The sequence below is a fragment of the Selaginella moellendorffii genome, unplaced genomic scaffold, assembly GCF_000143415.4.
Source record: "Selaginella moellendorffii unplaced genomic scaffold, v1.0 SELMOscaffold_83, whole genome shotgun sequence".
NCBI classification, from domain to species: domain Eukaryota; kingdom Viridiplantae; phylum Streptophyta; class Lycopodiopsida; order Selaginellales; family Selaginellaceae; genus Selaginella; species Selaginella moellendorffii.
The window spans coordinates 134,313-159,555 of record NW_003314344.1 but is presented as its reverse complement, the minus strand read 5'-3'; the positions used below and the strand labels follow the sequence as shown (position 1 = coordinate 159,555).

Sequence of the window (25,243 nt, the reverse complement as noted above, 5' to 3'; positions counted from 1 at the left end):
CCTAGAAATAAATCTAAGAGGCTAAAGATTTTCTCGAGCACATCCAATCGATAGAATCGGGCACAAAGGGCATGGTTTCCATGAGCTCTCGCGCGTGAGAGAAGTAGCGAGCTTGACAAAGCACATTAATCATGGCTGAGAAGTGGATCTTCGTGGATTCGATGTTAAAATCCGAGAGCATGGAATGGAAGAAGCTCCGAGCTGTGGTGACACTGCCACACGCCGCAAGAATGTTTGCGAAGGACGTCTCGTCTGGTGTTTCTGTAAAGATCATCTCATGGAAGAGATCAAACGCGTGTTGTGGATTCGAGGTCTGGGATAAACCCGCCAGAATCGCATTCCACGAGATTAAATCGCGTTCCGGCATTGAATCAAAGAGCTTTCTTGCTAGAAGAATTTGACCATTCTGGCAATGTGCGGAGATCAAGGCGTTCCACAAGACAATGCTTTTCTCTAAAGATTGATCAAATAAATTTCTAGCCTCTTCCAACTTCCTGTTTTGTGCCAAAACCTTTATCATCAAACTGTAAGAAAACATGTTCCATTCTGGCATGCTGACAAATATACTCTTTGATTGATCAAAATGCCCGGATTGGGCATATGCTGTAAGTAAGCATGTCCAAGAGACAATGTCGCGTTTTTCGAAGGAATCAAAAAGATACTTACATTCTTCTACATAAAAATTCTGAGCACAAGCACCTACCATTGCATTAAACGAAATAACATTGATTTCTTTTAATCCAGAGAAGATTTCTAGCGCTTCTATTATATGCCCAGTTCGGGCATACGCCGAGAACATTATCGTCGATGCAACAACATCATCCTCTTGCCGCGAATAGTAAAGATGCTTCAACTCGTTTAGATCTCCGTGTCGTGATAACGCACCTAGCATCAAGTTCCAAGACAGTGAATCCCTCTCAGGCATTTGATCAAACAGAGATTTCACACTCCAGAGCTCCCGATCTCTGTGGGCAAATGCAGAAAGCAGCGAATTCCAAGATACAAGATTCCTAACCTCCATCGCATCAAAGATCTCCTTTGCTCGCTTTGAATCGCCGTCCCGAGCGTGTGAATTCAGCATCGCAGTGCAAGAAATCACATCAAACTCTGGCATCGCCCGGTCGAAGAACTCTCGCGCTATCCTAGTTTTAAATTTGGAATATACCGTTAGCATCGCGGTCCAAGAGACGAGATCCCACATTGGCATGGAATCAAAGAGAGCTTTGGCTTCGCAAATATGCCCGTCCTCGGCATATGCTATTAACACTGTGGCCGAGGAAGCAAGATCTTTCTGCGGCATAGATTGAAACACGTCACGCAATCCGGGAATGTCACAAATCCGACGGTAGAGATCAAGCAGAATTGTCCAGGAGATGTAGTTCCACCCTGGCATAGAATCAAAAAGATTCTTTGCCTCGACAAGATGCCCGGCCCGGGAATATGCCCGGAGCATCGTCGTCCAGGTGATTATGTCCCTCTCGGGCATTCTGTCGAAGAAATCTTTCGCTTGCTGCGTAGAGCCATTTTGCACCAAAGCATCCAGCATTGCCGTCATGGAGAAGAGGGTTTTGTGGGGCAAGGATTCGAACACGGTACTGGCCTTGTCAAGATGCCCGGCCCGGGCATATGCCGCGAGCATGAAAACCCTAGAGAAGGAGTTCTTGGCGCCGTCGGGAATCGCCGCGAAGATCCTCGCCGCGTCGCCAATGCTGCCGATGCGGCCATACATCTGGAGCAGCAAATTCGAGAGGTAGAGATCGCGATTGGGAATGAGAGACTCGATTCTCCGGGCTGATGCTAGGGTCTTGCAGTTTTTGATGAGGCGAATGGATTCTTCCCTGGCAATCGCCGCTGGGTCGATCGAGACGAGCGATCCAGGCAACGGCATTTTCTCCCTCCATTTAACAAGGGCCGCAAGGAAGCTTAGCCCTAGAACAGAGCTTTCTTCCTTGCCCTAAGAAGGAGGGCGCGATGGCGAGCTGGACGGCGGGCTGGACTGCGAGCGCGGTCCGGAGCCAGTTCATCCGATTCTTCGAGTCCAAGGCTCATGCGCTTGTGGAATCCGGTCCTGTGGTGCCGCTGGATGATCCGACGCTGCTCTTCACGAATGCCGGTGAGTGATTTCTTCGCTGTAAAGCAATGCCATATAATATGCGCTATTTTTCTTGGATTTCCAGGGATGAACCAGTTCAAGGCGATTTTCCTCGGGATTGTGGATCCCAGGAGCAAGCTCGGGCAGCTCAGGCGTGCATGTAATTCACAAAAGTGTATACGCGCTGGAGGGAAGCACAACGATTTGGATGATGTTGGCAAGGATACATACCACCACACTTTCTTTGAAATGCTTGGGAACTGGTCTTTCGGGGATTACTTCAAGAAAGAAGCCATCCTTTGGGCATGGGAGCTGCTCACAGAGGTACAGAGATTTCGGTGACAGTTTTAGAGTTTTTTTTTTCACTGGACTGTTCACAGGTATACAAAATCGATCAAGAGCGGCTGTACGCAACGTACTTTGGTGGAGATGAAAAGCTCGGAATTCCACCAGACAACGAAGCAAAAGAGATTTGGCTCAAGGTTTTACCCGAGAGTCGTGTTCTTCCCTTCGGTTGCAAGGTAAAGTTTTTCATTTCCTTTCCTAGAGCGAGGGAACATGTGGAAACTAATGACACCTTGGGATCTAGGATAACTTTTGGGAAATGGGAGACACGGGGCCGTGTGGACCTTGTACTGAAATACATTATGATAGGCTTGGAAACCGCGATGCATCTGGGCTGGTCAACAACGATGACCCCACATGCATAGAGATTTGGAATCTCGTGTTCATTCAGGTACTTGTGTCCAAGTGATCGGAGTTTCTCATGCTAAGCTTTGCAAAACAGTTCAACAGGGAATCTGATGGCGCACTGAAACCTTTGCCGGCAAAGCATGTCGATACTGGGATGGGATTCGAGCGATTAACTTCTGTGTTGCAAAATAAGATGAGCAACTATGATACGGACGTGTTCGTGCCGATATTTGAAGAAATCCAGGCGGTAAGTTAAGAAGCTCGTTTGAGTTTTTATATCTGGTTTGTCGCAGGTAACTGGCGCACGTCCTTATTCAGGAAAACTAGGAAAAGACGATTTGGATAACGTTGATACAGCATACAGAGTCGTTGCTGATCACATTCGAACTCTGTCTTTTGCCATCGCTGACGGTGCTCGCCCAGGCACGTACAAATTTTTTTAAGAGTAGATTAGCTTCATCCCATTTTTCTGCAGGCAATGAAGGGCGTGAGTATGTGCTCCGGCGGATATTGAGAAGGGCTGTGAGATATGGTCGAGACGTTTTGAAGGCGAAAGAAGGCTTTTTTAGCGGGTATGCGATTTGTATACTTTTACCGTTCGATTTCTCATTGAGGAACGCATGCAGGTTGGTGGATGTCGTCGTGAGGCTGATGGGTGACGTTTTCCCCGAGTTGCGCAAAGCGGAGAAGAAAATTAAGGAAATCATTGCCGAAGAAGAAACTAGTTTTGGCAGAACTCTTGCAAAGGTTTTCGTTTTTCCTGTTCGCCTGGTTGCCATGAGACTGACATGCGTAATTGTGTTCAGGGCCTGGAAAAATTCAACAGATTAACCTCCGATTTAAAGTCTGATCAGTTGAGTGGAGAGGTCAGTTTCGGTTTATCGGTTTTTGTGAACTTCGTTATCTTTCTCGTTTTAGGATGCATTCCTGCTTTGGGATACATACGGATTTCCAATTGATCTTACTCAAGTGAGTTCGTCATTCTTTATTTTGCTTGCCTAAGTTCTGGTTCGTTTTTGTAGTTAATGGCAGAAGAAAAACATATTCGGGTTGACATTGAAGGTTTCAACCGAGTAATGGAGGAAGCGAAAGAGAAGGCGCGAGCTGCACGCGGAAAAGTAAGCAAATTTGACTACTGCATGTCTAACAAGTATTTTTTTCCTCAGGCTGGCGGAGGACTTCTAGTCTTGGAGGCAGACGAAACATCTTACTTGCAAACTCAACAAATTGTGCCAACTGACGATAAGAGGAAGTACATCTGGAATGAAGATCACGAGGCTACAGTGCTTGCAATCTTTACGAGTAAAGGCTTTGTTCAACACTTCCCATCAAATGGCAGTCAGGACGGAGAAACCTTGGGCTTGATACTAGATTCGACGAGCTTCTATGCTGAACAAGGAGGACAGGTTTGTGACACATACTTTTTGTCGAGTTCTTTTACTTAAGCTCTTTCCTTTCTGAGGATGGTTGCAGATTTTTGACACTGGAGTGATAACATCCGAAACGTCTTCATTCGAAATTGAGAACGTTCAGAGTTTTGGAGGATATATTGTACATTTCACTACAAGCTCTGGTCGGATTTCTCTTAACGACAGGGTGGTCTTGAAGGTATGGCTTCTGTACGGCCCCTCGAAATGTGTCTGACTTCTTTAGGTAGGTTGATTATGCCAGACGCGCTCTTGTTGCTCCAAACCACACGTGTACGCACCTACTAAATTACGCACTCAAGGTGATATGTCACTGCAGTTTATGAAGTCGATTGATTGTCATGGTTGCTATTTGTTCAGACGGTGCTTGGAGATCACATCGATCAGAAAGGCTCTTTGGTTGCACCAGAGAAACTCAGATTTGATTTTTCACATGGTACTTTTCCTTTTTCCCGAAGCTTGTATTAAGTTGACTCTGGAAAGTTTGCAGGAAAGCCGATTGAACCAAAACATCTTCAGCAGATTGAATCAATCGTGGAGAAGCAGATTAAAGATGCATTGCCAGTATACACGAAAGAAGCAAGTCTTGCTCAGGCTAAACGAATTATTGGCCTTCGTGCAGTCTTTGGCGAGGTATTACTCTATTATTTCACAGCCGTTGAAAGTGTCTTTTTTCTACCAGGTGTATCCTGACCCCGTAAGAGTTGTTACTGTGGGAAAGCCTGTGGAGGACCTTTTGTCCGATCCTGAGAATCCAGAATGGGCTGGTCTTTCCACAGAATTTTGCGGAGGTAAGAAATGTTTCGCTCTTGCTTTCGTTGAACCATTTCTTTCCTTCAGGAACCCACATCAGTAACACGAAGGAAGCTCAAGATTTTGCGCTGGTTTCCGAAGAGGGGATCTCCAAAGGAGTTCGTAGAGTAATTGCTCTCACTGGCGACCTCGCGAAAGAAGCCATCTCGCGAGCGGATTCTTTCCAATTCAAGGTGGCCGATGTTTCAAAGCTAGAAGGACCCACACTTGAGAAGGTTAGCATTTTACTGCAAGCTATTCCCGAGTCTTTCTTTGTTTTGTTTTTTTCCTAGGAAGTTGCGGCTTTGAAGAGCTCTCTGGACGCAGCCGAATTACCTGCGGCTCGAAAAACTGCATTGAGGCTCCAACTTAACAAGCTCCAGGTAAGGTATAAAATTTTCTTGACGATAGTAACTCAAACCACGGAACCTTGGCCAGGAACGCATCCGGAAAGACCAAAAAGCGATTGCAGACGCGAACTTAAAACTTGCGATCAAGGCAGCCGTGGACACAGCAGATGCTCTTGCTTCCAAGGGCGAGAAGTGCTGCATTTCTAGAATCGACGTTGGTCTGGATGCCAATGCGATTCGTGAGGCCGTGACCTCGGTCACTAACAAGCACAAGGTACGAGTGTCTTCCCAGTGGATTTAGACTTAGCGGATGGAGCTCTTTTACAGGATCTCGCAGCGATGTTCTTCAGCGTGGATGAAGCAGCCAACAAAGTTCTCGTCTACGCGGGAGTTCCAGCCGCGGTAACTGGAATCTCGGTGCTCGAGTGGCTGGAAAAAGTTCTCGCTCCACTCAAAGGCAAGGGCGGTGGTGGAAAGAACGGCCTCGCTCAAGGACAAGTAAGAAAGTTTCGAAGTTTTTTCTTGGATGTCGTCGCTCACTCGCTGCTTGTCCTCGATCGCACGAACTTCTGTCGATCGAATCTTTCTTCTTTCTTTTTCTCGCAGGGAAGTAACATCGAAGGCTTGTCTGACGCGATGGCCACCGCGGAAACTTTCTTCCAGGAAAAATTAAAGCAAGCATCTTAGCTTGGGCGCCTTATTTTGACCGGGTCTGTATCTCCCGGGAATCGAACCGGATACCTCCTATAGTCTTGGAATTCTTTGTTCTCCCAGGAACCGATCCCTAAACCTATCCATTCTTGGTCATTCAGGGTTTAGATTCGCGGAGCTCGCGAGTGGGAGGAGGCAGCGATTGCCTCGCCCTTCTTTCGGCGGCGGAGGAAGATCGTCTGATCGTCGGCAGCAGGAGGAATCCCTAGCTCTCTTTCTTGCGTTCTTGCCGGATTTGGTGCGCCAGGGGCGCGGATTAGTGGAGTGTGTGTGGAAATTGGTATGGAAGGTTGGATCTATGGCGACCAAGGCGATCTCCTGCTCTATCTCCCGCTCCGTCTCGCCGATCTCCGTCCTGGCCAAGGCGGTGATCGCGCTGAGTCTGGAGCGATCGGGAGGAAGAGCGGGATTTCTTTCGGACGGCTTCAAGCCGGATACGTGCTGGAGGGGGGATTCTCCGGAATTTCTTGCTGGCCGCGAGTTTCTTCCTAAGCCCCGGGCTTCTTGCAGCGTCAGCGCATTCCAGGCCAGATCCGTCGTCAACAAGTATGTCCTTCCCGGATTCTTGCAGACGATGAAATGGCTGCCCTGCAACGAATTGCTGCGGTCTTCCAGCGATGACCAGAAGAAATCCTCTTCTTCCGCGGGGAAATTTCCCTGGGATGGAGGTACTGCTGATAATCTCGCAAAACATGCGGATGGGCGACGGTCCCTGGCATGGATGCGGCAATGGATGAAATTCGCGAGCGAAGATGGCAAGGATATCTTCGCGGCGGCAACGGTGTCAGTCATGTTTAAATGGCTGATGGCCGAGCCCCGATTCATCCCGTCCGCCTCTATGTTCCCAACGCTGGAGATTGGCGATTGCATCTTCGCGGAAAAGGTAAGAGTGTTCCAAAGTTTTCGCCTTCTTCGTGTCCTTCGCTGACCTTTTTGCTCTCTTTTTTTTTGCTTCGTGTAGGTTTCTTACTACTTCAAGAAGCCAAACGTGAACGACATTGTGATTTTCAAGCCTCCGGAAGCCATGCAAGTGAGTAACACTTTCATCCAATCAAAGCTTTACAGAGATTTGGGGGATAGACAACGATGGAACTTTGTTTTCTTACGTGATTTTTTTTGTGTAGGAGCGAGGCTACAGTTCCAGCGAGGTGTTCATCAAGCGTGTCGTTGCGGTGGAGGGTGACGTTGTTGAGGTCGGCTCAAATTTTGCTTTGTCTTTCCTACCCTCCGCAACTGATAACCAAGTTCTCGTTTTGCAGGCTCGTGATGGCAAGCTTGTTATCAACGGTGGTGCCAAAGACGAGGATTTCATCGCGGAACCTCTGAGCTATGACCTGGAGCCAATCGTGAGTTCGCCTGTCACGTCCTCTTGGTCGCTCTCTCAATTCACTCGTCCCACGTTTTTGTTTGCTTGCCGCAGCCTGTTCCACAGGGATCAGTCTTCGTACTGGGTGATAACCGCAACAGGAGTGACGACTCACACATTTGGTGAGGGAATCCTTTCAAGCTTTTGCTCCCAGCTCTACCTAAAGCTTCTTATCCTTTCAGGGGTCCACTCCCGATCAATCACATCCTGGGCCGATTGGTTCTCCGCTACTGGCCTCCCAGTCCTCCCGGGGCAGCGGCCAAGTCCTCGTTTGGCGCGGAAGTTCCGGCAACTTTGCAGACGCTAATCGAGAAGGGGAGCCAGCTACTGACTTTCGGGACTCCGCAGCAGCAGCAGCACAAGCTCCTCCTCCACAACTCGTGAAGAAAAACAAGAACTTTAAGTGATCCTGTCGCTGGCGTTCCTCGATATCTCTTCTGGCTACGACGATTTATTTTCTTTTCTTCGGCGGATAAGGCTCGCAGGCTCGTATTCGATCGGTAGTGCTCGCAAGCTGTCAACGCTCTGATCGGATTTCCAGAAAAGAGATTTTATCTCCTGGAGAGCGCTGAAAGGTGCGTAAGCTTATGGATCAGCTTATGGATCGATCGAAACGGCGATAAGAGCAACACCGAGAGAGAGAAAAAAAGAGAGATAATTCTCTCCTCTTACTATATGGTTTTGCTTCTACCAAAAAAAACCACCAAGAACACACTTGTCTTCTTCTATATGTTTGCTTAGCTCTCGAGGTTTCTATCTTAAGTCGCGACTGTCACGAGCTGGTGAGTTTCCTGGCGGATCATCCCGGCCTCGGCCAGCAGCGTCGCAAGGCCGGGCGATTTCTTGGATCTCGGATCGGAGCTCGCGGGCCTTTTCGATCGATCGATCTCATCACTGGAGAAGCTGTTCGTCCAGTCGGATTGTTGTCTCGAGGGAGCTGGAGCTGGAGTTGGAAGAGGATTGGTTGTTCTCCGGTATGGCGAGAACCACTTCGCGGTGAGGTAGTCGGGTCTCCGCCAGGGAGGGAGCGTGAGACTTTGCGCCTTGAGCGAGCGTTTCATTGCGAGGGAGATGAGGTGGAGGAATTTGTGGAGCTCGTCCTCGGAGCCCACGAACACTGGCGGGATCTCGGCGAGGATCGCTTGGTATTCGTCGCTGGGGCGCGCGATCACGAACTGGGAGCTAAAATCTGTGTCGATGATCACTCGCTTGGAGCCGGCGTCGAGGAGGACGTCAATGTAGGCGTACTCTCCTGGAAGAGAGGAGAGAATCACGCTGTGAGAACGCGGAGGATAGAAATAGTTTGTAACCGACCTTTGGAGATTCCTTTGGATTGGCTCCAGCGCGATTTGCAAACGGCAGCATTGTATCCCATCGATCGGAGGTTCGCGGCGGTGCATCGCAAGCGCTGCTGCTCCGGATTCTCCGCCTCGGGCGTCACGATCTTCCCGGCACGATCCTTGGATCGCTCGACGTCGGCGGCGAGTTTCTGGAGATCGCCACTGCAAGAAGATCTCTGGAAGGAGAAGAGGAATTTCCGATATGAGAGGAGTGCAACTGCGATCAATCGATCTGTGCTTGCTTACCTGATGCAGAAGGAAATCTCGCAGCTCGTCGGCGAGATCTTGCGATTTGGCACTGGCATTAACTGGAGAGGGATCGCCGTTACAGCAACCGCTCAAGCGGCACTCCTCCTCCATGAAATCGTTCACCATCTCCTCCAAGAAGAGGGAGCTGGCCATCGCTTCGTGCTCGCTGCCGCTGCTATAGCAATCGCTCTCGAAATTCCGCTCATTCCGATCGGAATGCCAAAGAATCCCTGGCATGGCCACGATCTAGAAACGAAAACGCCAAGAATGGAAAGAAGAGGACCGAGAAGAAGAGAAACGCGAAGAAGATCGAGCGATCTATGCTCTAGGCATGGAGAAAAATCTAGACCAGATGCAGAGAGACTAAGGAGAGATTATATAAGCGGTGGAGAGAAATGATCCCGTCGATCTCGTATGTAGACAACGCAACGCCACGCAAGAGGACAAGAAATCGATCGTAGGCACACACGGCCGCTGTGCGCCGCGGTCAGCATCCTCATCCATCCCCAAGCACACTTATCCGTCTAAAAAGCCCTAGAAAATTATTTCCTTGTCAGGTTTCGACACGAGTGCCAATGACGTGTCACCACGTGTCACAAATAGCCACGTCTATGACACTTGGCGTTTGCCACGCGTCGTGAATTGGGGCCCGGTGGAAGAACCCTAAAATTTGAAGAGCAAATTTTTAGACCCAGATATCGGAGGTGCAATCGCCGCCAGGGTAGCGCATCTCGTGTGCCAGCGCTGGCCCGTTTGGCTCGTCGCCGAAATCGACGAAGAAATCGTGATTGAGAGCTAGGCCTCCTTTCTCGGTGTCGCAATCCACCTGGAGAATGTGAGAGCCTTCGCTCGCGAGGCCTGGATAGAACTGATTGTCCCAGGAGCTGAACAGCGAGTTTGTCACGTAGAGACGCTTGCCGTCGAGGCTGAGCTGCAGCATTTGGGGGCCTCCTCTCAGTTTCTTCCCCTGGAAACAAAGTTCTCTCTGGAATCCTCGATTGGATAGAAAGAATTTCGCTTACCTGGACTGGAGGAACGCTGGATTGCCAGTCTTCTCCGGTAGAGCTCTCGACCAACACTTTGCTGCCTTTGGAAACCAAGCCTCCCAGCCAGAGCTGCCCGGTTAGCACAGGCTTGGATGGATCATCGATGTTGTACTGCCTCAAATCGCCGTGAAGCCAATTCACAAAGTAGAGGAAACGATCATCCAGGGAGATGAGAAGGTCCGTGATCAAGCCAGGCATCTCGGGTAAGATCCAGTTCTTCACCTTTAGCGGCGAAACAGTCACCACCACCTTAAGATCAAACACGAAAGAGAGAGTTAGAACTCCAGGATCTATTCAAGCTTACTTCATGATCCCAAGTGCTATCATCTTTCTTGAAGAACCGGACCAAAGTACTGCTCAGAGCACAGGCTACGTAGCCAGTATCCTTTTCTGGATTGTGTAAAAATCGAATCTACACCAACAAAACTCCAGGAAAAAAGAGAAAAAAAGAAAAAAACCGCTACCTCGAGTGGGATCAATCCAGTGTCACCGAGATCGATGGTTTGCTTCAAAGTTCCGCCCGGCCAGTCGTACACAAAGAGTTCTCTCCCGTACAGACCCTTGGAAAGATCTCCCAAATCGAAACCTTTGGTAAACGCAGAGGGCGCCCCCCAGGAACTACTGATCATCGTTTTGTGACGAGGTTGATACCAAAAGTCGTAGCCAAAAGAGGGACTGTGTCCTTGTTTTTCCCATCTAAGTCGTAAGATCCAAAGCTCAACAGTGACAAAAAATGGCGTGAAAGACAAGAACTCACGAGAACTTACCTTCCTTTGATGTTGAATTCTCCATCCAAGAGCAAGAATCCAGCTCCTTGTGCTCGTCCTTCTTTGTCTCCAAGGCACGAGATCATAATCTCACCGGAAGCAAGGCAGTGCGCGGTGTGAGGAAACGCGAGCCCAGTTTTTTCGTATATATCCTCCGCCTCGATCACTTTGTGAAGCACTGGAGCTTTCGGATCTTTGAGAGTGTCCACAATGTAAATTCGAGAAGAACTGAAAGACCAAAGAACTTAGCTCTCACGAACAAATCTTAGTAGCTGTGATATACTCACACTAGCGATGGAAGAACAAGGTACCGACGCTCAGCATCCTTCTCTCCATGGCAGGAGCTGCAAGAATTCCATCCAGAGTGGTGGAGCTCGTCATCGACATGCGGAACTGGGAGGCGATGCACTACTTTCGAAAATGTTGGCGATTTTGGATCCACATCCACCGTAGCCAGGTAATCCGGCAAAGATCGCCCAGTTCCTTCGCGAAACAAGGGCAAAAACAAGAGATTCTTGCTTGCAAGCTTGAATTCTCACACCATACCTGTGTAAACCGCCGTGACATAGAGCAAAGATTCTCGCGGCCCCTTTGTAGCGTCCAATGGAGTTCCATAGCCGGGACCAACAGCGCAGCATCCTCCTCCTTCGATCGTCCCCATCCTTCGATCGCTACAAGCCCTACGCAAAAAAATTCACGAGCAAATACGCTAACATAGAACCACAAATAAAATATCCAACGGTGGACTTTACCTCGCGCGACCAACGTGTGAGATTAAACTATATCCAGGCCACGTGAACCTGGTCAGCTTCCAGGCCAGAGCTGACACTCCCAGTATTCGAACTCCCAACTTAGCAAGGACATCCACCACCAGGATTCGACCCCGCGACGTCTCGCACTTTATCCCACAACCCTGCGCAGCCGTAGATATTAGCCATTAGCGCGAACGCCGACGCATCCCTGCCGTCCAGCTCGACCAGCGCCTCGAATGCCACCTCCCCCAGCTCCACATTCCCCCACTTCCAGCACGCGCCCAGAACTGCCCGCCATATCATAGCGCTGCCCCTCCCGAAATCCCGCGCCATCTGGACCGCAGCCGCGAGCTGATTGGCTCGCCCCAGCATGTCCACCGTACAGGCGTAGTGCTCCGCCCGGGGCTGCACGCCGTACACGGGCAGCATCCTTTGGAGATATTCGCTGCCCGTGTCTACCAGCCCACCATGGCTGCACGCCGCCAGCACCGCCACGAAGGTGATGCCGTCCGCGCGGTACCTCTCGTACGACATTGTGCGGAAGAGGTGCAGCACGGCGTCCGTGCTACCGCCCAGCTTGCCGTGCGCCGCGAGGAGGGAGTTCCAGGTGACGGTGTCGAGCAGCGCGATGGAATCGAAGAGGAGCTTTGCGTCGAGAGCACTGCCGCATTTGCCATAGGCGTCGACGAGGCAATTGGTGACGATGATCTCTCGCTGGTCTAGCAGCCCAGCCCGAGCGATCTGGGCGTGGATCGCCTTGCTAGCCGGGAGGCTAGCGAGAACGCTGCTGGCCTTGAGCGCCGCCACCAAGATCGCGGAGGAATCGCGGCGCTGGTCGATGGAGCGGCGGTGGAAGTCGAAGAAGATCTCCAGAGCTAGCTCGGCGTCGCCGTTCTCGGCGTACCCTACAATAAGTGGCACCAAAGTTGACGAAGAACTCTGCGAGGAGCTCCTGGCGATGGTGATCTTGTCGAAGACCTGACGAGCATCGGGCATGCTTCCACACCTGGCGTACATCTCCACCAGCGAGTTCGCGACGCTCATGTCGAGATCAAGCCCGAGCTTTGCAGCTTGAGAGTGAAGATCAGCTCCAATCTTCAAAGCATTCCCAGTGCTGTTCGTCATCGCCATCGCCTTGGCCGAATGATCTTTCTCTTTCTCTTCTTCATGGATCTCTCTTTCCATCGCTGCCAGCTTCGTGCAAGCCTTGAGAGTAGCCACGAACGTCTGTGCATTCGGCTTGCAATTCCGGTCCACCGATCGCATCCTCGAGAAGCACTCGAGAGCTTCTCGCGCTTCGCCATTCTCGACGTAGCCAAGGATGAGCGTGTTCCATGCAACTGTGTCGCGACAGCTCATTCCCTCGAGAACGCTGCAAGCCTTTCCCGTGCAGCCACACCGCGCGTAAAGATCCACCAGGCTGCTCGCCACTAACATGTTTGAGTCCAAGCCCGCCTCCATAGCTCGAGAGTGAATCGACTCGACTTTGCGGAGCTGCTGTTCCTTGTGGTGTTCTTGGCTCACTGCTGAGAGTCTGTCTGGATTCCTTGGATGTCGTCGAGTTTTCCCTGGTTGATCACTCTGAGTGACTCCATCCTTCCCGAAAACTTGAGTTCTTCCTGGATCACCTTGAGTACTTCCATCACTCCCGAGAACTTTAGTTTTCCCTGGATCTCCTTGAGCGCTTGCATCCTTCCCGAGAACTTGTGTTTTTCCTGGATCACCTCTTCCTGGATCACCTCGAGTACTTTCATCCTTCCCGAGAACTTCATTGCTGCCAGTGAAAGTGATGCAAGCTTTCAACGCGGCAACATAAGTGAGGACATTCGCGACACCAGGCTCCATGCTCTCAAACAGCTTCAAGGCAAAGTCCCCGTCTCCACCCTCGGCATAGCCAAGAACGAGCGCTGTCCACGACACAACGCTGTGGCACGCCATCTTCTCAAACACCCTGTGAGCGTCCACCATGCTCCCACATTTCGCGTACGTATCAACCAGCGTGTTCCACACGAAGATATCCTTGCAGCGAGCCCGAGACTCCACAGCCATTGTCTTGGCCAGCGACTTTATCTTCAGGAGCTTCCCATCGACGAGCTTGGCTTCTTCTTTCGTTGCGAGAGCGTTGCATGCCTTGAGCGCAGCCACGAGAGTTTTGGCATTCGAGTCACGGCCTTCGAGCTCGAACCGGAAGAACAAATCCAGCGCCAGCTCCTCGTCACCATTCTCCGCGCAGCCAAGGATGAGAGAATTCTGCGACACCGTGTTGTGCCAAGGCATCCTGTCGAAGACTCTCCGCGCGTCCACAAGGCTTCCGGACTTCGCATACGTTTGAAGCAGCCTTGTTGCTACGAAGAGCTCGTCGTGACACTTCTTCTTCTCGGCTTCACGGTGAAGAGCCATTGCTTTCTCCAGCGCCACCATCTTGACGAAAGGATTGCCGCCAAGTTCTACGCCTTCTTCACTAGCGGCGGAGCTTGAGCAAGCCTTCAACGCGGACAGAACCATCAGAGAGTTCGGCTCCAGTCCCTGTTCTTCCATAAGAAAGAACAAGCTCAAGGCGAGTTCTTCCTCGCGGTTCTCCGAGTATCCCATCATCAAGGCAGTCCACGAGACAACGCTGTGATATCTCATCCTGTCCAGCGCTTTGCGAGCATCCAACATGCTCCCACACTTGCAATACGTATCAACCAAGACGTTCCTTGAAGCCATAGCTTGCAAACCCCGTCCACTTCTCACGGCTTGAGCGTGGAGATCCATTGTCTTCTCTAGAGCCGAAACTTTGACGAGCTTCCCATCGAGCTCCTCGCCTTCTTCTCGAGCCGCCAAGCCCGAGCAAGCCTTGAAAGCAGCGACGTAGCTTGCATCGTCCGCTACACAGCCGCCTCCTTCAGCCTCTATCCTGTCCAGAAACTCGAGAGCCAGATCTTCCTGCCCGTTCTCTGCGTATCCCAGCATCAGAGTGTTCCAGGAGACAAGCGTAGGACACGCCATGGCGTCGAAGACCTTGCGAGCTTCTGCCATGTCTCCACACTTGGAGTACATGTTGATCAAGCTGTTGGCCACGAAAACGTTGGTTTCGTTCCCACGGGACCCTGCCTCGGCGTGAAGCCTCTTCCCCTCTTGCAAGTCTCTCGAGATGCTGCATTCTTTCAACGCAGCGAGAAGATGGGCTACCTTGGTTTGATGATGGAACGCGAGTGTACTAGACCACTGTGATTTTCCGATGACAAATTTGGCCTACAACCAAGAAACGAAAACAAGCATTGAGAAGCAAAAGCAACAGATCGACTGACCTTTCGAAGAAGAGCTATTCTCATTTCTCATTTTGGTAGACTGCAAAGCCGAAACAGAGCTTTCGGCAGCGGCATTTTTCCCGCAGATGTACCCTAGGGGACAATAGTTTAAGCTAACGAACCTCGTTTAAAGGTAGATATTAAAAAACTCAGAAAAATAAAATTTATTTTTTAATACAATAATTTGTATCAATTGATAATTATAAAGGTATAGAGATCAATAAATATTTTTAGATTTTGTTAATATGAAAGTTTTTAAAGCTAAATGATTTTAGTTGTAATAGTTTTGGAAGGTGACATACAATCCACCCGTTTCTCTTACGACAAGCTACGGAGCCAAATTTTCTCAACCACCAGTACCTAGAAGTCACAACTCCCTGAAAAGTTTTTATAATCTTTCTTCTCCAAAGGATGGAATTTCATTGTTCAACAATGACTTGCATCCACTTGGAGGCAGGATCCGCCATTCTGGACTCTCTGCGCTAATTTATTATCCAGGATGGAGCTTGATTTACCTCGATACTCTTAGCGTTTAGCCCTAACTTTCAAGCCCTAAGGCATGGCGGCCCTCTTCCGTCCTGCTTGCGCTCAGTCGGCTTTGCAATGTAGGGCCATGTCTTCGGGACAGCAGCGCAGGGAATGGAGGGCGGTTCAGTTGCGACCTCTGCGAATGAAGGGCACCGAGTAAGTCTCTCCCTTGCTCTTTCCGGCTCCAATCCTTTGTCATCCGCAGGAGAACAGGAAATGAGCACAACTATGCTAGCTGCGGAACACCCTTATACAAGGCTACAGACGCCGGCTACGTTTACGAGGCTATCAACAGAACGGTAAAATAACAGGCCTCATTTCGAGCTTGAACTTGTTTGTTGAGCCGATTCAGGTGGACGCTGACGGACGCAGGTGTGCAGCCTGTGGTGGGCATCTCCGCCACATCTTCGAAGGCGAAGGCTTTCCTGACAGTGAAAGCCTTATGCCCGGAAACAAGTTCTTCCCATCCAATGCTTATTGGTTTAAAAATCGCCCACACCAGGATGCCGTCAGGATCGTGCTGCAGCATGTGCTCGAGGAAGCGGAGTTATCCATGTTTACTGAGGATGACCTCTCAAGGATGGCAAGGGCTGGTTTTGTTACACTTCACGCGTTGAAGGTGGCGGCTGAAAATCCTTCGTTCCTGGAACGCACTCTCCCAGGACGTTATGCGCTTCAGGCTTTCATTGTTCGTGCTTTCACAGCCGCAACATCACGTAAGCGAATGAATCTTTGCAAGCTTTAGTTCAATCACTTCGTGTTCGCAGGAGGTGGCGACCCCGGCCTATCATCATACACCCATCGTAGAGTATTTGGTGTTGGGCACGCCGTGACTCCTGCAAATCATTACTTCGTGCAGCCTGACGTTGACAAGATTGTAGCCGATCTGGAAGTAGGGAGGTACTGTGTGCTGCTGGGTCCGAGGCAGAGCGGTAAATCGACTGTAGCGTGGACCATCATGCGGCAGCTCAAGAGTGCAGGCGCTGTGTGGCCAGTTTATTTGGGTGGACTAGCAGATGCAAACATCAACTGGACAACGTCAGACCTGTGGAGTACACTCATTCGCTACCTGAAGCTGGCTTGTCCTCAGCACTTCCAGGACGCTGCCGGTTCAGATGCTGTGGCTTTCATGTCGCTGTTCAGCAATGCAAGGTTGACGGCTCCAGTTTGCCTAGTTCTGGACGAAGCCGATTCACTCCTCAACTTACCTTCGGAGTGCCTGGACGCATTCTTCTCAACGGTTCGTGAGCTAAAGCAGAGCTTCAACCTTCGATCGTTCCTCTTGATCGGAGTTGAGACAGTGAAGGACCTGATTGCGGCTGGGTACAGAAGAAGCTTGTTGGAGGGCTCCCTCCAGAAAGCAGCAGCGACAGGACAAGGGCCCCGAAGATTATCTCCGTTTCCGCACGATTATTCCCTGAGGGCAACGGGCTTCAAGCTGCACGACATTGTCGACTTGCTGGAACAGGTGAACATGGATTACAACGGTGCGGTTCAAGATGTGGAGCAGATTGCAGCCTCAATACTGGAGCTTACTTGCGGCCACAAGGGACTTGTTGGCATGTGCTTGGCGTTCGTCCTACGTTTGGAGTTGTTCAGCTACGTCAAGTGGTTGGAACGCGTGGATTCTTATGAGCTTGGGACGTATGTCTTTGGGCAGGCCACCTACAGCAGGATTGTAGACAGCTTCAAGATCCGTGCTCGTACTCCTGATGGCTACAAGCTTTTACTTGGCTTTCTGGAGGAGGTGGAAAGGCGTTGTGACCTTCTCAAATTCCGTGACTTGCTTGCAGAAGGTGTTTTGGCTGTGAAGCGGGTAGATGATGCAGCTGGTGATTACTATGTGGGGATATCTTCGCCATTGTTGCTGACGGAGATGCTGCGGGAGTGTGAAGTCAAGAGTGACAACGTGCAGGCACCACCCAGCCAGAGTATGTTGGATCGGAAGTGGTTGATTGTTCAGGTTGTCCAGACAATGGACATGAAAGCGTTGCAAAGGTTGGAGAGCGAGAACGTGGATGGACCATCCGAGTATGTTTACCAATTTGCCTTTATGTGTCGGCTCAAAGCAGTGTTGCGGCAAGCATACCCACAACGTCACTTGGTCGTCCTTCCAGAGGTAAGGGAGAAACTTGGGGTGAAGAGACGGAGATCTCAGAGGCACCTTAACATGCTCGTGACAAATGGTGGTGCAAAGTTTGGCTTTGAATTTCAGGTGAATGGTGACAAAAAGAGTTTGGCAGACCACCATGAAAGGGCAAAGACTTACAACAAGCAGCACTCGGCTCAAGTTTTTCTGATGAACTTCTCCATAGACAAGCAAGCTAAGGAATTGACGCCAGACAATGGAGGAGTGATGTTCGCTGGAATTACTTTTGACACCAAGAGTGAGACTGTGACGGTACGTTTCATAGACTCTAGAGGATGCAAGCAGGTTTTCCATGCAGCTGTCAGGAATTGGGATGGCATAATCTCGTTTGACTGAGGACGAGTGGGGTTTCTCAGTTTATGAGCTGTGGTTTTTTAATACAATTGCCTATTGTACTACAAATAGCCGAGATGAAGCTGAGAAATCAGCAGAGATTAAAGCAACATCAGCAGAAAAAAACAAGCTTCAGGCGTCACCAGACTGGTTACGAAGCTTGGTGTTTTTTATTGTAGTGTTTGTAATTCTCCCTATTAAATTTATTTAGCACATTATAGCCAAGTGGTCATCGAGATGAAGCATTGGATCCATGGTCTCTGTATATTTGTAAGAGTTCTCTCGAGCAAGCCGACAATCTTGCTTTCTGGAGGGAGCCCTCCAACAAGCTTCTTCTATGCCCAGCTGCAATCACGTCCTTCATTATCTCAACTCTAGGATTTGTGGAAACGGCTCGGTACCTACTTCACTGCGTTTTGGTGGTTATATACAAGAGGATGTGGCGACTGTTGACGGTTGGTGAGGATAGTGATGTGGTTAGTGACGTGGACCTTGGGCTTCCGAACACTCCTCCTCAAGGTTTCCATCACCTAGCTTGAGTGTCTTTAGGAAGACTTGATGCTGTACACGAGGTAGAGCCTTGGTCAGGACATCCGTCAGCATTGTGTTGGTAGGACAAAATTCCAGAAGAATTTTGCCTTTGTCTATGAGTTCCCGGATGAAATGGAACCTCAGTTCGATGTGCTTCGTTCTTGAATGGAATCGAGAGTTCCTTGTGACAGCAATGGCAGACTGATTGTCACACCAAAGCTTGATGGGAGGGACTTGGATTTGCAAGTCTTCAAGCAGCTTGCTCAGCCACACTGCTTCTTTTGCTGCTGCTGCTGCTGCTACGTATTCTGATTCCGTTGAGGACATGGCTTCTTCGAGCACCAGCTCACCACGTTCCCATTCAGGAGGAAGACGTAGCCTGTCGTTGATCTCCTGTCATCTACGTCTCCCGCCCAGTTGGCATCAGAGAAGCCAACCAAGCTCGTGGTGGAGCTCTCTCCTCTGGAAAATTGAAGAGTAGTGCTTAGTTCCAGCAACGTACCTCAGGATTCTCTTAACAGCAGCAAAGTGTTCTTGCGATGGATTTTCCAAGTACTTTGCCACGCAGCCTACCAGGTAGGCTAAATCCGGCCTTGTTGAAATCACGAGATATATCAAGTTGCCGACCATCGAACGGTAGAGAGTTCTGGCGCTTTTCTCCTCCTCGGCAGTGCGATATGTCTTGGATGTAGAAGCTTTAGAAAGCTTAAGGCCTGCGGGCATAGGCGTGGCCACATGATTACCATTGAGCATAGAGTACCTTTGAAGTACATCCAGGATGTATTTTTCGTGAGAGAGCTCGAGAATCCCATGTCTCCTGTTGCGTCGTACTTGGATTCCAAGGCAATAATGCAGCTCACCAAGGTCCGCCATCTCGAATTTTGCACAGAGAAATGTCTTAATCTTGTGAATAAGCCGGACTTGGTTAGAAGCGAGGATGGTATCGTCCACATAAAGCGCTAGGAAGAGAAATCCTTCACCTTCAAAGTAGATGTAAAGATTACCATGCGTATGAAGCCAAGAGAAATTAGAAAACCATCAATCTTGTTATACCAAAACCTGGGGCTTTGTTTCAGCCCATAGAGAGCTTTATGCAGCCAGCACACGAGGTGTTCTTGGCCTGGAAGGACAAAACCTTGAGGCTGTGCCACATACACCTCCTCCTCAAGATCACCATTGAGGAATGCTGTGCGCCCATTGAGTTGATGGAGCTGAAGATCAAGCTCGGCTGCTAAAATTAGAAGCAAGCGGATGGTGGTTAGCTTAACTACCGGACTGTAAGTCTCAGAATAGTCAACTCCCTGAATTTGCAAGAAGCCACAAGCGACAAATCTAGCTTTGAATCGATCCACACTCCCATCCGCCTTGTACTTCTTTTTAAAGAGCCACTTGGAGCTCACGACTTTCCTTCTTGGTGGCAATGGCATGAGAGTCTAAGTGTCATTTTTAAGCAAAGAAGAATAGTTTCTTGCCACTTTTGAGTGTCAAGACTGGCAAGAGCAGCCATATATCCTTGAGGCTCAGGAAAGCCTTGCATTGCCCAGTAGAATCCTTTCCATAGTGGTTTCTGGGCAATGGCCTCAAGCGCTTTGACTGAAGGCTTGGTTGACGGCCACACGTCCAGAGCGTCGTGGACCAAAGACCTGTGGAGGTGGAGGAGTCATCACGGGGTCAACGGCCTGGGTGGATGCTTGATGAAATATTTCATCTCCTTCAAAAATGTCGTCGACGATGGCAACAAGCGAGGCTGAAGAAGCGGGACTGCTGGTGGAAGCAGTAGAGGCTCCTGGAGGTGCAAGAAGTGGCGTGTGAGGAGGAGATCCATCACCTCCAGCCACCAAGGGCACTGCTCGGCCAGGATCTTGTGGGCCTTGGTTGTTAGCTCCTCCTGGAGGAAAATTCTCTGGAGCTGGGAGCGAAATAGGGAGCACCTCATCCAGAACCAAAGAAAGATCCACAAGATCAGTTGAATGGCTTGAAATACCTTTGAGGTCTCGATACAGCTCTTGCTCGTTGAAAACCATGTCACAGCTCACTACAAGCTTCTTTTGGAAGAGATTGTAAAGCCGGTAGGCCTTCGAATGGGCGTAGTAGCCCACGAAGATGGTCTTCGTGCTGCGTGGATCGAGCTTGCGCCTGTTCGGATCAGGGACTGCACCCAAAGATCCGGATGTGCCCTAAATTTGGACGTTTCCCAGTCCAAATGTGATACGGGACAAACGGTTACGCAAGTACACCGTCGTGTTCACTGCTCCCCAGAAGCTGTGTGGCAGTCCAGAATGCAGAAGAAGGCAACACATCATGTCCAGGAGCGTCCGGTTAAGCCTCTCAGCCACACCATTTTGTTGTGGTGTATAAGCAGCTGTGTTCTGATGAGAAATTCCTGCCTCAGCTAGGAATTGGAGAAATCCTTGTGCAATGTATTCTCCTCCTCCATCCATGCATAGCACATGGATTTTTCTTCCTATAAAATTTTCTGCCCAGCTTTTGAAAATTTTAAAGTTTTCAAAACTTTGTATAGTGAGTGATCATCTATGAATGAAACAAAATACCTCTTCCCACTTAGGAAATTTACAGGAAGATAGCAGACATCGCTGTGAATAAGATTAAGCAATTTCCAAGGGTTGGGAGGAAAAGGATGGTGTGCATGTTTGCCAAGTTGGCAAGTATCGCAAAGTCCCAGATGTTGCCATCAGCTAGCTTGCTGCGAGCAAGGTTCTGGAGATCCTTCTCATTTACATGCCCGAGACGAGCATGCCAAAGATGAATTGTCTCTTGGCCTTGAAGCGCTAGCATGTATGTCCCTGGATAAACAAGCTCTGCGTTGAGGCGATAGTGTATCGTACCTCACTCCAGTTGCCACGGTGGTGCCATCTGCTCCAAAAATAGTACATCATTCTGCAAAGAATGTAAGCGAGAACCCTTGATCGGAGGCGACGCCAACCGAAAGGACAGTTTGGCCTGCACCGGGCGCATAGTGCATGTTATGGATTTCCTTGGGCAACTTGACTTGCACCATGCCACGGCCTTCAACGTGGAGAGGTTGCTTGTTGTGGAATGCTGTACGAAGAGGAGTCATGTGGTAAGAATCACCACTGTCCAACCAGAGGACGTCTAAACCAGACACCAGTGACGAGGCCACGGCCATCATCAGCAACGTCTGTTTGAGTCAGCATCCGTTGGGTGTTTGCTTTCTTAGCTCGACATTCTCGCTCTATGTGCCCCATCTTCCCGCAGTAGATACACGGCCCCTTCTTTTTCCTGTTTCCATTTGTGGTGGAGCCAGGTGTTGGTGTCGCAGGAGCACTGGCAAATCCGCGAGAATTCCCACGCTTCTTGGCATTTCCATTTCCTGACTTCTTGCCGATGAACAAAGCCTGATCACGAGCAGAATCTGAGGAGGTCGTGCCTGCTTTTCGCTCCAGAAGCTTGCGCTCTTCTTCCAAGAGATTGGAATAGAGCTTGTCTAGGGTCTTTCCTGGAACGAAGGAGAGCATGGAGGAAGACGGTTGGAGTTCAGAAGAAACCGAATAGAGAAGGAAAGTTTTGGCATAATCGTCCGAGACAGGGGCGCCAGCCTCCTTAAGCTCTTGCATCATCCCCTTAAGCTTGCCAATGTACGATGCCATCGTGTCTGTTGGCTGCATCCGGAGATAAAGGAACTTCTGGGTAAGGACGATCTTGGCATTTGCTGCTTTTGCGGCAAACACCTGCACCAAGGACTCCCAATTCTCGTGAGCGGTCTTCGAGAGATCCAGCAGATGGACGAACTCGTCACCTAGTCGTAAGCCAATGACAGAGAGGGCTCTTCTATTCTTGGCTTTCCACGCTAGCTGGAGAGCAGGCTCAGCTGGTTCAGCTTCGGTGCCATCAGAAATCCTTTGCCATCAAGATGAGCTGGACCTTTGTTCTCCAGGTTGCGAAGTTTTCTCCTGTGAATTTGTGTAGAAGTTCCTCCCAGCCAACTAGGGTTACGGGAAGAAGATGCCATCTAAAGTTAGTACTAGAAACAGAAATTTTATTGACGGGAGTGAGATGTGTGTCCACGAGCACTACACATGCACTGTTAGGTGCTAGTTTAAATGGAAACATAACATTTGTATCAAAGAAGTTAGCTACAATGGCTAACCAAGCTAAATGCTAGAATTTTATTATTGATAGTGGTGCCGATAATGGTGCTGATGGAGCTACAAGTTGCAAGCCCTTAATCAAAATTAGCAAAAGATGCAAGACAAGATGCATGGCATGATAGATACCATGCGCAAGCATGTTGAGGCACTGGAGGCAGGATGTGGTAACACTCTAAGTAAGCTTTCTTTGGTAGATCGATTCAAGATTCCAACATTTTTCAGTGATGGTGGTGTGGATAAATGTCTTGCTTAGCTAGCCAATGTGAATAAGTTCTTGGTTATTAAAGGAACTCTAGATGCAAAGGCTTTAGTGGTCATTCCAATGGTTTTGCATGATACAAGTCTTTAGTGGTGGAATTAGCTTAAGGAGTCTAGTGTTGAACTTTGACATTTCCAATTAGGGAAAATGACACTTAGAAACTATATTGAGAAGCTTACTCACTTGATTAGCTGTATTCCAATTAAGGATCCAGATCAGAACAAATTCTACTTCATTAATGGCCTTCATAGTGAGAGCATATGGCAACACTTGTGTCATTCTCAGCTTACAAAGAGTTTGGAGGAGTTTTTTGATGTGGATTGTCAATTTGACAATGACAAGCATAAGTCTCATAAATGTTTGTAGAGTTCTTTTATCATGATGATTGCTGTGGACACAAGGATGGGAACAATCATCACAAGTTGAAGTTGGTGGTTACTACTTCGGATGCAAAGTGTCAAAGAAGCAGAAGTTCTTTGTGAAGAATTATAAACATGGTTGTTATCATTGTGGCGAGCTCGATTATTGCAAGGTTGATTCTCCATAGTTGAAGAATAAGTAGTAGAGCAAAAAGAATAACAAATCTTCTACTGACGGTAAGTCAAATACTAAAAAGTTGCAAACTTTATAGCATAAGGATAATGGGGATGACTATTTCGGTTGGAGAAATAGGCTTTCAATTGTTGCTCATCAACTCAACTGTGTGTGGAATAAAATGAAGCTTGAGGACAATCATAAATCAACTTTAATGCTAAAGGGTGTGTTCTATGGTAGTCTATTGTGGATTTTACTGGATTATGGGAGTGATAACAATTTTGTTTCGGCAAAATTTGTTATGGAGCATATCTGGTCATATGAGGAGTTCTTCCATAGACGGTAGAAGGTGTATTTACCCTTACTTAGCATTTTGAAGAGGGGCTGGAAGTGTTAGTTGGCAAAACTACACTTGTAGAGACTTTTTATTTCCTAGATATTCATCATGTGGATTTTATTCTTGGGATGCTATGGTTAATGAAGGTAGATCCAGAGATAAAATGGAGTATTAAGCATGTCTTGTTGAAGTACAATGGCGTTAAAGATATATGGTTGAGAGAGGGAGTTCATCCTCCAATTGTTATACTCTTTGCTACATCTTTGAAGTGGGTTTGTCGTAATAAAAAAACACTTTCAAGTTACTTGCTATTTGTTCATGACTTGGGGAACCAAGCCACGTATGAAGAAGAAGCAATAGTACAGGATGTATTTGATGAGTTTTTCGATGTTTTTTCATCTGAACTTCCTTATAGGTTGCCTCAATTATGAGGTGTGGAGCATGGGATTACATTGGAGCCAAGGACATGGCCAATTTGTCGGCATCCATTTCGGTTAAGTTATATGAAAGAGTAAGAAATTCAATAACAAGTTAAAGAATTATTTGAGTCTGGATTTATTTAGCCAAGTAAGTTTTTGATTGGTGCTCAGTTTTGCTTGTGAAGAAGAAGAATAATTCAATACGGATGTATATTGACTACCATGCCTTGAACAAGAAGACAATGAAGGATAAGATGCCAATACTGTGTGTGGATGATATTTTAAACAAGTTTAGTGAAGTACGAGTGTTTGCAAAGATTGATCTGAGGAGTGGATATCATCAGATTGCAATGGATGATATATCTATCTTTAAGATAATATTCAACACAAGCTTCGGGCATTTTGAGTTTACAGTTATGCTGTTTGGTTTGATAAATTTACTAGCCACATTTACTCAGTTGATGACGAAAGGTATTTAGGCATTATCTTTATGAGTTTGTGGAGATTTTCTTGGACAATATATTTTTTTCATCAAGAATATGGAGGAGTATGGGGTGCATTTGTAAAAGGTTCTTTTGTTACTACATAATAACAAACTTTATGTGAAGAAGAGCAAATGTGAGTTTACAAAGTCAAAGGTGGAATATCTAGGCTATATTGTGATATCTAAGGGTGTCAAGACGGATCCAAGAAAGATGGTTGTGGTGGAGAACTAACTTAGACTGACTACAGTGGCTGAATTATGCAAGTTCCTTGGTATGGCTAGTTACTACCAACATTTCTAGTATAAGTTTGCAGAGGTGGCTATACCTTTGACAAGATTGTTGTGCAAAAATGTGCCATTCAAGTGGAAGAAGCCACATGAGAAGAGTTTTATGGCATTGAAACAGTTGTTGAGCTAAGCGAAGCTCTAGTACTTTGCATTGTTGATCCATCAAAACTTTACAAGGGAACATGTGATACAAATGGTTATGCACTGGGAGGAGTTCTCATACAAGAGGGACAACCTATTACATATGAGATTCAAATTTTGAATCCCGCAGGGCAACACTATTCCATATATGAGCAAAAGTTACTCTTTGTTGTTCATGCTTTACGGATGTGGCAACACTATCTTTATGGTGTAGTGTTTATGGTATTGACAG

At 48.4% G+C, this 25,243-nt stretch overlaps 8 protein-coding genes across 8 annotated transcripts; 3 read left to right on the top strand and 5 right to left on the bottom strand.

Annotated features, from left to right (window-relative positions):
• Positions 1–13: 13 nt before the first annotated feature.
• On the bottom strand, positions 14–553 carry LOC112341427 (pentatricopeptide repeat-containing protein At2g44880-like). Its single transcript, XM_024661503.1, has one exon. The coding sequence runs from the start codon at positions 551–553 to the stop codon at positions 14–16; it is 540 nt and encodes a 179-aa protein (XP_024517271.1).
• A 252-nt stretch (positions 554–805) lies between these two features.
• Positions 806–1,919, bottom strand: LOC112341450 (pentatricopeptide repeat-containing protein At2g35030, mitochondrial-like). Its single transcript, XM_024661542.1, has 2 exons — positions 1,016–1,919; positions 806–885 (listed from the first exon to the last, which is right to left on the bottom strand). Exons 1-2 carry the CDS (start codon positions 1,886–1,888, stop codon positions 859–861), a joined length of 900 nt encoding a protein of 299 aa, XP_024517310.1. The 5' UTR covers positions 1,889–1,919; the 3' UTR covers positions 806–858.
• Positions 1,920–1,931: 12 nt separating this feature from the next.
• On the top strand, positions 1,932–6,147 carry LOC112341448 (alanine--tRNA ligase-like). Its single transcript, XM_024661540.1, has 22 exons — positions 1,932–2,113; positions 2,178–2,416; positions 2,473–2,613; positions 2,682–2,828; positions 2,880–3,032; positions 3,079–3,208; positions 3,261–3,357; positions 3,412–3,532; positions 3,592–3,651; positions 3,704–3,754; positions 3,808–3,903; positions 3,952–4,191; positions 4,259–4,393; positions 4,443–4,514; positions 4,573–4,648; positions 4,703–4,845; positions 4,895–5,003; positions 5,053–5,240; positions 5,298–5,387; positions 5,443–5,628; positions 5,682–5,852; positions 5,961–6,147. The coding sequence occupies exons 1-22, from the start codon at positions 1,972–1,974 to the stop codon at positions 6,039–6,041; spliced, it is 2,868 nt and encodes a 955-aa protein (XP_024517308.1). The 5' UTR covers positions 1,932–1,971; the 3' UTR covers positions 6,042–6,147.
• Positions 6,148–6,205: 58 nt separating this feature from the next.
• LOC9630265 (chloroplast processing peptidase) lies at positions 6,206–8,154 on the top strand. The gene is made up of 6 exons (XM_002987637.2): positions 6,206–6,948; positions 7,027–7,095; positions 7,190–7,258; positions 7,325–7,411; positions 7,486–7,553; positions 7,614–8,154. The coding sequence occupies exons 1-6, from the start codon at positions 6,364–6,366 to the stop codon at positions 7,813–7,815; spliced, it is 1,080 nt and encodes a 359-aa protein (XP_002987683.2). The 5' UTR covers positions 6,206–6,363; the 3' UTR covers positions 7,816–8,154.
• Positions 8,068–9,531, bottom strand: LOC9630264. The gene is made up of 3 exons (XM_002987567.2): positions 9,018–9,531; positions 8,746–8,947; positions 8,068–8,683 (listed from the first exon to the last, which is right to left on the bottom strand). Exons 1-3 carry the CDS (start codon positions 9,255–9,257, stop codon positions 8,190–8,192), a joined length of 936 nt encoding a protein of 311 aa, XP_002987613.2. The 5' UTR covers positions 9,258–9,531; the 3' UTR covers positions 8,068–8,189.
• A 19-nt stretch (positions 9,532–9,550) lies between these two features.
• Positions 9,551–11,695, bottom strand: LOC9630777 (selenium-binding protein 2). Its single transcript, XM_002987566.2, has 8 exons — positions 11,586–11,695; positions 11,380–11,513; positions 11,121–11,316; positions 10,834–11,061; positions 10,531–10,762; positions 10,371–10,478; positions 10,043–10,315; positions 9,551–9,987 (listed from the first exon to the last, which is right to left on the bottom strand). Exons 2-8 carry the CDS (start codon positions 11,492–11,494, stop codon positions 9,706–9,708), a joined length of 1,434 nt encoding a protein of 477 aa, XP_002987612.1. The 5' UTR covers positions 11,495–11,513; positions 11,586–11,695; the 3' UTR covers positions 9,551–9,705.
• Positions 11,566–14,958, bottom strand: LOC112341446 (pentatricopeptide repeat-containing protein At5g16860-like). Its single transcript, XM_024661538.1, has 2 exons — positions 14,879–14,958; positions 11,566–14,822 (listed from the first exon to the last, which is right to left on the bottom strand). Exons 1-2 carry the CDS (start codon positions 14,900–14,902, stop codon positions 11,685–11,687), a joined length of 3,162 nt encoding a protein of 1,053 aa, XP_024517306.1. The 5' UTR covers positions 14,903–14,958; the 3' UTR covers positions 11,566–11,684.
• Positions 14,959–15,401: 443 nt separating this feature from the next.
• LOC9630263 lies at positions 15,402–17,957 on the top strand. Its single transcript, XM_002987636.2, has 4 exons — positions 15,402–15,562; positions 15,612–15,705; positions 15,759–16,122; positions 16,174–17,957. Exons 1-4 carry the CDS (start codon positions 15,438–15,440, stop codon positions 17,889–17,891), a joined length of 2,301 nt encoding a protein of 766 aa, XP_002987682.1. The 5' UTR covers positions 15,402–15,437; the 3' UTR covers positions 17,892–17,957.
• The last annotated feature ends 7,286 nt before the right edge of the window (positions 17,958–25,243 follow it).

What these genes read in the sequence shown, in the direction of transcription:
- LOC9630777 (XM_002987566.2), bottom strand. Translation starts at nt 11,494, where the DNA reads ATGGGGACGATCGAAGGAGGAGGATGCTGCGCTGTTGGTCCCGGCTAT. An exon ending in CTTGTTCTTCCATCGCTAGT is followed by an intron (nt 11,062 to 11,120) that starts GTGAGTATATCA and finishes TTGGTCTTTCAG; the next exon opens with TTCTTCTCGAATTTACATTG. An exon ending in GAATTCAACATCAAAGGAAG is followed by an intron (nt 10,763 to 10,833) that starts GTAAGTTCTCGT and finishes CTTACGACTTAG; the next exon opens with ATGGGAAAAACAAGGACACA.
- LOC9630265 (XM_002987637.2), top strand. Translation starts at nt 6,364, where the DNA reads ATGGCGACCAAGGCGATCTCCTGCTCTATCTCCCGCTCCGTCTCGCCG. An exon ending in ATTGCATCTTCGCGGAAAAG is followed by an intron (nt 6,949 to 7,026) that starts GTAAGAGTGTTC and finishes TGCTTCGTGTAG; the next exon opens with GTTTCTTACTACTTCAAGAA. An exon ending in TGGAGGGTGACGTTGTTGAG is followed by an intron (nt 7,259 to 7,324) that starts GTCGGCTCAAAT and finishes CTCGTTTTGCAG; the next exon opens with GCTCGTGATGGCAAGCTTGT.
- LOC112341448 (XM_024661540.1), top strand. Translation starts at nt 1,972, where the DNA reads ATGGCGAGCTGGACGGCGGGCTGGACTGCGAGCGCGGTCCGGAGCCAG. An exon ending in CGCTGACGGTGCTCGCCCAG is followed by an intron (nt 3,209 to 3,260) that starts GCACGTACAAAT and finishes ATTTTTCTGCAG; the next exon opens with GCAATGAAGGGCGTGAGTAT. An exon ending in TTCCAATTGATCTTACTCAA is followed by an intron (nt 3,755 to 3,807) that starts GTGAGTTCGTCA and finishes TCGTTTTTGTAG; the next exon opens with TTAATGGCAGAAGAAAAACA.
- LOC112341446 (XM_024661538.1), bottom strand. Translation starts at nt 14,902, where the DNA reads ATGAGAATAGCTCTTCTTCGAAAG. An exon ending in GAATAGCTCTTCTTCGAAAG is followed by an intron (nt 14,823 to 14,878) that starts GTCAGTCGATCT and finishes TCTTGGTTGTAG; the next exon opens with GCCAAATTTGTCATCGGAAA.
- LOC9630263 (XM_002987636.2), top strand. Translation starts at nt 15,438, where the DNA reads ATGGCGGCCCTCTTCCGTCCTGCTTGCGCTCAGTCGGCTTTGCAATGT. An exon ending in CTGCGAATGAAGGGCACCGA is followed by an intron (nt 15,563 to 15,611) that starts GTAAGTCTCTCC and finishes TGTCATCCGCAG; the next exon opens with GAGAACAGGAAATGAGCACA. An exon ending in TTTCACAGCCGCAACATCAC is followed by an intron (nt 16,123 to 16,173) that starts GTAAGCGAATGA and finishes TCGTGTTCGCAG; the next exon opens with GAGGTGGCGACCCCGGCCTA.
- LOC112341450 (XM_024661542.1), bottom strand. Translation starts at nt 1,888, where the DNA reads ATGCCGTTGCCTGGATCGCTCGTCTCGATCGACCCAGCGGCGATTGCC. An exon ending in AGATCTTTGATGCGATGGAG is followed by an intron (nt 886 to 1,015) that starts GTTAGGAATCTT and finishes ACTTGATGCTAG; the next exon opens with GTGCGTTATCACGACACGGA.
- LOC9630264 (XM_002987567.2), bottom strand. Translation starts at nt 9,257, where the DNA reads ATGCCAGGGATTCTTTGGCATTCCGATCGGAATGAGCGGAATTTCGAG. An exon ending in GAGATTTCCTTCTGCATCAG is followed by an intron (nt 8,948 to 9,017) that starts GTAAGCAAGCAC and finishes TTCTCCTTCCAG; the next exon opens with AGATCTTCTTGCAGTGGCGA. An exon ending in ATCCAAAGGAATCTCCAAAG is followed by an intron (nt 8,684 to 8,745) that starts GTCGGTTACAAA and finishes CCTCTCTTCCAG; the next exon opens with GAGAGTACGCCTACATTGAC.
- LOC112341427 (XM_024661503.1), bottom strand. Translation starts at nt 553, where the DNA reads ATGCCAGAATGGAACATGTTTTCTTACAGTTTGATGATAAAGGTTTTG.